This window comes from Xiphophorus maculatus, chromosome 3 (assembly GCF_002775205.1).
Source record: "Xiphophorus maculatus strain JP 163 A chromosome 3, X_maculatus-5.0-male, whole genome shotgun sequence".
NCBI classification, from domain to species: domain Eukaryota; kingdom Metazoa; phylum Chordata; class Actinopteri; order Cyprinodontiformes; family Poeciliidae; genus Xiphophorus; species Xiphophorus maculatus.
The window spans coordinates 7,810,116-7,819,088 of record NC_036445.1 but is presented as its reverse complement, the minus strand read 5'-3'; the positions used below and the strand labels follow the sequence as shown (position 1 = coordinate 7,819,088).

At 35.7% G+C, this 8,973-nt stretch overlaps 1 protein-coding gene across 1 annotated transcript; it reads right to left on the bottom strand.

Annotated features, from left to right (window-relative positions):
* Positions 1–2,524: 2,524 nt before the first annotated feature.
* LOC111608193 (macrophage mannose receptor 1-like) lies at positions 2,525–6,307 on the bottom strand. The gene is made up of 5 exons (XM_023331516.1): positions 6,262–6,307; positions 4,705–5,103; positions 3,399–3,725; positions 2,791–2,879; positions 2,525–2,704 (listed from the first exon to the last, which is right to left on the bottom strand). Exons 1-5 carry the CDS (start codon positions 6,299–6,301, stop codon positions 2,588–2,590), a joined length of 972 nt encoding a protein of 323 aa, XP_023187284.1. The 5' UTR covers positions 6,302–6,307; the 3' UTR covers positions 2,525–2,587.
* Positions 6,308–8,973: the final 2,666 nt, after the last annotated feature.

Below are 8,973 nucleotides of genomic sequence, written 5' to 3'. Positions count from 1 at the left end.
ACATAAACAAAAACGCACAAGTGGGATCTGCATATGCATCGTCTGCATCGCCCAGAATGAAAGCTTAAGTTACTTTGTTTGAAATTATACACTTGATCTCCTTCAATGCCACTGCTAACCCCATTGAGGCGGAAAGGCAGCCCAGCTCCAATGTTAAAAGAGGCTAATTACTCCCAGTATCTCCCACACTCCAGGGAGGCGAGGTCATGCAGAGGACAGGCATGTGAAACATTCCTGCAGCCTGCTGCTGCTGCTGCTGCTGCTGATGGACCTCCCTCCCAGCTCGCTATTTCCCTCTTCTTTCTTTCCTCATCTTCATCCTCCCCCAGCTCCTCTTCAGGCTCCGTCTTCTGTCCCATTAATCACATTTTTTATTACTTCATTCCCCCAAATATTACCGTTCCTTTCTGCATCATTTCTGTCTTTTCTGTTGCGTTTGTGATAAGTGGATGATCTGTGTGTTTTAGATGATGCAGTTTGAAAGTGTCAAACTCGAGGCCCGGGGGCCAAATCTGGCCCTCTGCAGCTTTTTACATGGCCCTCTAGACTCTAAAGGGACAAATAAATAGAATCATCAAGATAACAGTGTCCTTAAACATTATTTTATCAATCAAATCAATTATTTTATTTGTTTCCTGACAAATTAAATTACTGTGGAAATTCATGCAAAATCAACAAATCCCTGCACTTTCTCTCGCTAATACATAATTGTAGGGTGTATATTTGTATAGTACATGTCAGCAACGAGGCCTAATGATGTCAGAAAGGTTAGAAAAGTTGTACTATTGTGAGTTTAGATAAATATTAAAAGTCTGAGTTTTTAAGAGTTTTTTTGGGTTTGGCAATAACCATTTTCAGTCCATGTGTGCTTACGTCGTTTTACCTTTACTTTTGAAAAAAAGTACCAAATGAAACATATTTACAGCTTTTACTGGACACAGTTTTACACTTTTGCTCTCTGACAAAACTTACGCAATCAAACAGAAAATTAAATTGTTAAAAATCCAACTTCTGCAAACTGCAGAAAACTTTCATTCATTTATTCACATAATGACTCCTAACCTTTGGTTTTTATTTTTGCATGAACAGCATGACCAGCAGAGGTTTTGAACTCAGTCCGTTTAACCTTGAACTCTTTCCAACCTTCGAAATAAAACTAATTTTGTCCATTTTTGTGTTCCCAGCATTTTGTCCAAACTCATCAACGTAGCAAATGGCACGTTGTTGGTCATTTATACCCCACTTAACTGATTCCTAACCTTCCTTTTGCTTCGTTTTTCTTTTTACTACTTGTTGTAAACCTTAACTTGGGGCTTGGCGCCATGGTGGAGTTATTTATTAGTGCTATATATCTCCTTATTTTTACTGTCTCACTGGATGACGGGGACGTAACTGGTTTAAAAGAGGCTCTTTGGGAGTTGAACTCCTCTTTGAAGTTGGGTTTTATTTCCTAAAGAATTTATTGGGGCCGTTAAATGGTTGTAATCCAAACCTGATCTCACTGGTTCATTGCTCTACATTAAAAAAAGGAATAACATCAATAACAATACAGTACCTGCATCCAGAGTTGGGTAGTAACTACATTTACTCAATTACATTTACTTTTTTTGAAAAATGTACTTTTAAGAGTATTTTTACTACTCTGCACTTTTTACTTTTACTTGAGTAATTTTATTTTTGAGTAAAATTTCAGGATTTTCTACCCCTTAAATGAAAAACAAACAAGTTTTAACCAAAAATTCACCACACTCAGACACACCTGCAGTTTTTGCTAAAGTTTCATAAACTGAAAGAAACTGATTTGGAAACATTTTATTTGCTTGTTATTATAATTTTTTTGTTACTTATGCATCAGTGCTAAAGATATATAGAAAATGGATAGATGTTAAAGTGAAAGTTAAGGTCAAGATATTCACAAAAACTAATTGTAAATATTCAATTATTTAAATAATCTTTGGCATAAAATGATTAATGAAATACATGAAAATTGTTGCATTTTGTGTAAATTGATTGTTTCACTCCAAAAACTCAAAATCTTACCAAGTCTAGTTTCCAGTGCAAATACCTTAGTCTAATCTTATTTCAAGCACTATCTTACAAAGTACAGGAGCTTGTTTTTAGTTAATAATTTCTAAATATTGATTGAAAAAGTTCCTCTGGCAGATATATTTTCTCATGGGGAAATGTCTTGTTATAAGTGAAATAATAATCTGGCAGTCGAAGTAGTTTTCTGCCAAAAAAACAAACTGATTTTGAGATTGATCAGAAATTTTGTAGAAAAAATAAAGAAATCCCAGAGCTTGAAAAGTTGATAGAAAAAACTCAGAAATTTTGAAATTAATTTCTGAATTTTTTGAGGAAAAAAAAAAAGAGGAAATCTCAGAGTTTCAAACGCTGAAAATTTACAACTTACTGAAATTTTCTGAGTTTTTCCTCTAGATTATTTCCTGAGATTAAACAAAAATGTAAAAATTACCAAGTTTTTTCTAGAATATTTCTGAGATTTTTTTACCAGAAATTTACTCCTCCTTTTTTTCCATCTGCAAAGTCCTAAATATGCTGCCGTATGAAATTAAAACATTCAGTACTAAACTTGTGATTTACACTCAGATTTTGCACATTTCTCTTTGTGGTTTTTGCTTGGCAGACGCTTCCATCGCAATTTCAAGTCGGTCCATCCCCGATGGGTTAGCAAGGCACCAAGCTGAATAATAAATAATAAAATATTTCTAAATGTAATCAATTTGCAATATTTAAATGTAATATTTAAATGTATGAAGGTGTGTTTACCTGCTGCAGGATCTGGGAGTTGACAGCTGGATCAGTCCAGTCAATGTCAGTCACAGACTTTATCCTCACAATCGTCAACTTCGTTAAAACTGAACAGAACATCAGAATAACAAACTAATTAGATGCTCAACACACTCTGGACAAAATGGCTGAAAAACGTATCACGATATAAGCGTTTAAAATCAGTTGAGAATGATCGTTAGACCAGGTTTTTGTTTTAAATATCTTAAATGCTTCCAAACTGGCAGCATGGCTTCCTGTTTTATTCAGTTTTCACTCCATTTTTAAATTTTTAAGCAGATATGAGACACAGTGGTGAGACATTAAACTACCACTGCGTCAGTTACTCAGCAGGTTGTTGCTAGGTAACCACAGTTGGGAGGGAATTTGAAACTTCTTCTTATCCAGCAGGTTGTTGCTAGGTAACCAAAGAGCGAGTGAGTCGGTTGACCCCACCAACCTTTATAGGTTTGTTGTGAGAGGTTCTGTATGTTACATATTAAATATTCTATCCGATGTATCATCTGTTGCTATTGATCACATGTCTATAGGGATCTATATTGTTATTGATTTACTGTCGATACAAACAGTTCCTACTGAACAGTCACCTCGATGGCAGATGAAGGGTCTCCTGGCACCGCAGTCTTCGTCAGCCCACTGGTGGACGTTGTTTTCAGTTCCACAGTGCTGTTTACCGCCATTGTTATTCAGGGAGAAGTGCCACGGTTGGAAGAAAGTTTGGCTCTCGTCGGCCCAGATCCACGGCACTCGGTACAGACCGATCCAGACTTCGCTGGTCGCTGGGTTTGCATTTCGGGCTTCGGCGTTTTCGGCCTCGTTCTCGATCATCGCCAGGTCGGTGTGGTACGTCAGAGCAGAGCTCCATGTTTCCTGGGCTGAGATGTGGACGTATTCCTTCTCGTTTCTCTCTGTGACTACAAAAGTAAATTAAAGTTAACAGATTAAGAGCAAAATTGTGTTCAGCATTTTACAAATTAGAATAAACTTTATTGATCCCCAGGGGGAAATTGCTTATTTGTTGAAAGCTACTCCATCTTAGCTAATAAATACAAAGTTTGTAAAATATATATATATATATATATATATATATATATATATATATATATATATATATATATATATATATACCTAAGAGTGATAATTTCAAAGTGACTGTATTATTAACTGTTTGCTTTGATTACACATAAATTCTCAGATCACATTATTTATTCATGCTGTGTTTCAACTATCCAGGAATAAATTTGTGTTTTGTTTTAGACTTCTGATCTCATATGAACCAAACGCTAATTTATTTAGTTTCTGTCGCCTAATAACACATTTACATAGTTAAAGAATTGTTGCTCAAACCGTATGTAACTTTTATTTTAAAATTTTTTTGTTTTTTTATATTTGTTAAACTGTCGCCATGTTGTGACTTTGCTATGAGACAGAAAATCTGTGAAAAGATCCAACTGCTTCATAACCTTCCTGAGCTATTATTGCCGTCTGAAGAAATGCGTCGCTCCCAACCAAAAACAAGCAATCAGAGCCAGGAGGAGGGTCTTAGTGCTGTTAATCATCCTTGTGAACTCGCTGCTAAATGTGCTTATGGTGGAGAAGCAACTTACTGTTGCTGGAAAACCATTTATCTGCTGCCATCGGTGACCATGCTAACTAGCCTTAGCATACACAGCACATACTGCTAGCGTAGCAGAGAGCAAGGGAGAGGGATGTAAGGATGGGCAGCACCACATAAAGGGTGATTGACACCACTTTCACCCACCTTCTGATTAGCACAGTGAGGACTGGAAAGAGGCAGAGAAGCTAAATTTTTTTCCATATGCTTTGCTTCCATCGTCACATCGTGAAAGTTTATAAAAGTTACATCTATAAAGGATTAAATCGTTTACTGACTGGTGAAACAGATGAAGTTTCTCTGCAGGCTGCATGTCCGGTCGGCCCACTGTCCCGTACCGGTCATCACTACACACGTTTCGTTTGCGTCTATGTAGTTTGGTTCACCCAAACTCCACGTGTGGTAAGCAGTTTGCCCGGTTTCTCCAGATGTTGACCATCTCCAGGAGTTTGCGTCAGAACCCATCGTGTCTTTCCATGATTGTGGGTCGTCCCTGAGTCCAAACCACACCCAGGTGTAGGAGAAAGGAGCGCTCAGTCTGCTGATGTCCTCTTTGCTCTCGATCTTGGCGAGGTCGGTGTATTTCTCTCGGCAGTATTGTCGTGCTTCATCCCAGGTCTTACTCATGTTGATGTAGTGAAACTCCCGTACTTGTGAGAAGGTATTGAGGATAAACCCTAGATGTTGACGGAGACGATAGTTTATTGAATTGCTTCAATATATTAAAATAAAGTGGTTAGTTTACTTTATTTGAAAGCCAATAGGGCAACAAATCGATGACAATATATATTACGATAGACGGATAATTGATAATATGTCTAATAGAATATTCAACATATAAAATATTCACTGAATGCCGACCCAGAACCGCACAGAATTCTGGGAGATGTAGGCAAAGGAAAGAGTTTAGCCACTCAAACTCTCAAGCAAGGTTGGTGGAATCAACTGCTCTTTGGTTACCTAGCAACTCGCTCATTCTTTGGTTACCTAGCAACTCAGCAATTCTTTGGTTACCTAGCAACTCGCTCATTCTTTTGTTGCCTAGCAACAACCTGTTGAGTAACTGGAGCAGCAGCAGTTTAATGTTTCTCCACTTTGCCTCATAACTGCTTAAAAATAAAAACGGTGCAGAATTAAAACTGGATAAAACACGAAACGTCACGCCACCAGTTTGGCGGTACTTCACATGTTTAAAACAAATAACTAATCAATCAGTATATCGACTGATGTGAAAGACTTAAATTGTTATACCGTCCAGCCCTAAACATTAATATAACAGTTACAAACTGTATATTTTTTAAATTAGTCTTTTTGGGGCTTTTTTTCTCACACATTCTTTACTTTTGGAGCTCAGAAATTTCCTTGATTTCTTTTAAATGTCAGAGATTAATCTCAACATTTCTGAGTTTTTGGTGGAAATGTACTTCTTTTTATATCTACAATGGCCCTGGTACACAGACATATATTTCATAGTTTCATGTAAAAAATAAAATAATTTTACACATTAATATATTTTATACCTAAGTTATTGCCTAACATACATATCTTGAAAAATTAATCAATCAGAGTTTATTTAAAGTTTCTATCAACAACGAAGAAAATTTTTTAATAAAATGTCATAAAATGCCGATTATAGAAACCAGATTCAAAAAGTGACTGATGAAAACAATATTAAAAAAACTTCTAAAAGCCTTTCAGAAGTTTAGCCATAAAACAAATAAGTAACCAAGGATAAACACAAGCTAATTAAAATAAAACAGCTACTAAAGCAAAAAAGCTATTAAATTTACCTCACTGGGATTTAACTTAAATACACGTTGTGTTTAAGTTCTTACCGAAGAACAGGAGAGTCCTCAGAGCGAAACAGTGATCCATTGTTGAATTTTCTTCAAACAAGAACAAACAAGCCATTTTACATCCTCTGTGGAAATGAATTTCTTTAAGTTTATTTTACCTTCATTGGAAGAAGCTAAAAAGGATCAAATTTGTAGCTTTAATGGCCTGATCTGATCAGGCCATTAAATTAAATAAAAGCAAATAATCAGATCAAGACAATCAGAGAAAGGTGTTTTTCCTCGAGAAGGAGCATGAAAGCTTCTATTAATCTATTTCTATGATGGTTTTTCTATATAATTCAGATTGCAATTGAATAATAAAATCACATTTTCTTCATCTTTGCTTTTTGTTGCAGTCAGATTGCAGGTGAATGACAAAAGAGTTAGAATATTTACTCTAATCTCTGAAATGTGTATAAAATAAAACATCAAATACTCACCGTGCAGCTTCTGGATGCCAAAAAGAGGTTTATATCTGAATTCACAAGGCTTACTGTTAACTTCATTCTCTCACTGTGACACAATTTCCATATGCAAAGTTTGAAATGTTTGCAGGACTTGTAGATTATTACAGAAAGTTAATAACTAGCCAAAAGGAACGAAGAAACATTTTCAACATAATCAAAACGCTAAAATAAACTTCAGTTTTGTTAATAATTCAGAGTTTCTATGTTGGAAGTTTAAATTGATGTTATTTTTGTAATTTAAATTAGTTAGAATGAATTGCAGATGAAAAACGAACCCTGACATAAATACCAGAACTACAAATGGAAACTCTCTGAATTGTCGTAAGGTGTGGTGGATGAGTGGTGAGGCAGAACGCCAGGAGACCCAGGTAAGAGAGATGGTTGTTTTAACAGTAAATAATGTTCCAAACGGTCCACAAGATTCTGGCAGCACGGCTGAGCGGAAGCCAGGGCTCACAAAACAGAATAAACGCGTGGCAAATGAACAGGCAAACAGAAAAACATAACAAGAGACAAAACACAGAGACACAGGTGAGACTAAATACACAGGAGGTAATTAGGGAACGAGAAACACCTGGGAGTAATCAAAGGGCGACAGGACAACATGGAGACACAGGAAACTCAAAATAAACACACAGAAAAACACGGAACATGACATAAATGAACTGACACTGCTGCATTATTACCTTATATTTACTTATGCTAATAAAGAGAAACAAATGCACACTGCAAACTCTGGAAAGTCAGTTTCACATGCAAACCCCATCCCTGTTGAACTTAACGTGATTTTGTTCATAATGTAACATTTACTTTCCACCTGTATTATTGACAGCTATGTGAAATGTTCTTGTATTGTAACTAAAATCAATAAAACTGATAAACTTCATTGTGAACACAACAAAAGTTACTTACAGGCAAGAAGAAGAAATTAAAAATATGTATTTTTAAATTTATATGTTGTTAAAAGTATTTAGTCTGAGATTTTTACTGCAATGTCCAGGGTCTTTTATTCAATTCAATCCAACTGTAGATGCTATTTGTCTTGTCAGAATAAAATGCATTTGTGTCACAATTACTGATTAAAACTGAAATAAAAGATGGAGGAAAACATTCAGTCCTACGATCAAATGCTGCCTTACGGCTCTACCTCTGAGTTCACAGACAAAATGTTGTATTTCTCATAAGGTGCTGCCACGCCTTTAACAACGCTGGACAACATTGTTTGTTTGTTCATTTGTGAACTTTATTTATATCGCATTGAGATTAAAAATCTATTTTCAAGAGAGACCTGACTAAGAACAGCAGCACACCAACTATTACAAATCAGGAAACCACAGATATCAAAACCCAATTAAAGTACAATACGGCGATATATAAATCACACCTATGGAAGTAAAGACGGGACAAAAATATACAAAGGAATTATGACATTGTGGGAAACATTGTAAACAATATCAGAAGATTTTTTTCTAATGTATCCTGGAATAAGATATTATTATAACTAAAGGAAATTCAAAGTATGAGAGATGATTCATACACTAATAAAAAAGCAGATTTCAGATGAGTAACTTATACCAAAAGTTGAAAAAGACGTTCATGAAGCTCATTCAGTATGGCAGTTCTTTTTTTCTGTCTTTGTAGACAGAAAAAAAGGAGTACATTTCAACATTTTTAAGAAAAATAGTAAAAAATTTTCTAGAAGAAAAATGTGAAGTTTCCAAGTTTGGAAAGACAAAATTTTGCAAAACACAAACTCAGAAATTTTGAGATGAATCTCAGAAATATTCTATGAAAAATCTTGGAAATTTCTAAGTTTCCAAATTCATAAGTTTCCAAGTTTTTTTTCTATCTGCAATGGCCCTAACAGTAATGAGGCGTCTTGTCACTTTAAATTCAAATAAGGTGCTGTTGGCCACGCCCCCAACTCAGCATTTAAAAATGGCTGCATCACATATGCAGTCATACAACCCAGCTGACTAAACGTGCTGGAGCTCAGCTTGGGTTGCTAGGTAACTGTCTGGCTGGCGTTGCTACGTTGATTGTACCTCAGGGAGGTTTTTGAAACTCATTTTCCAGACAACGAAATACATTATTATTGCCTAGAAACATGTGGCGTCTTCCAATTCAATTCAAAAACAATTTATTGATCCCCAAAGGAGGATTTTTAAGCATTGGCCTGTTTTAGAAGTAGTTAAAACCCGAATGGAAGCGTAAAAACGTGTAGAGTTTTTGCATATAAGTTTCC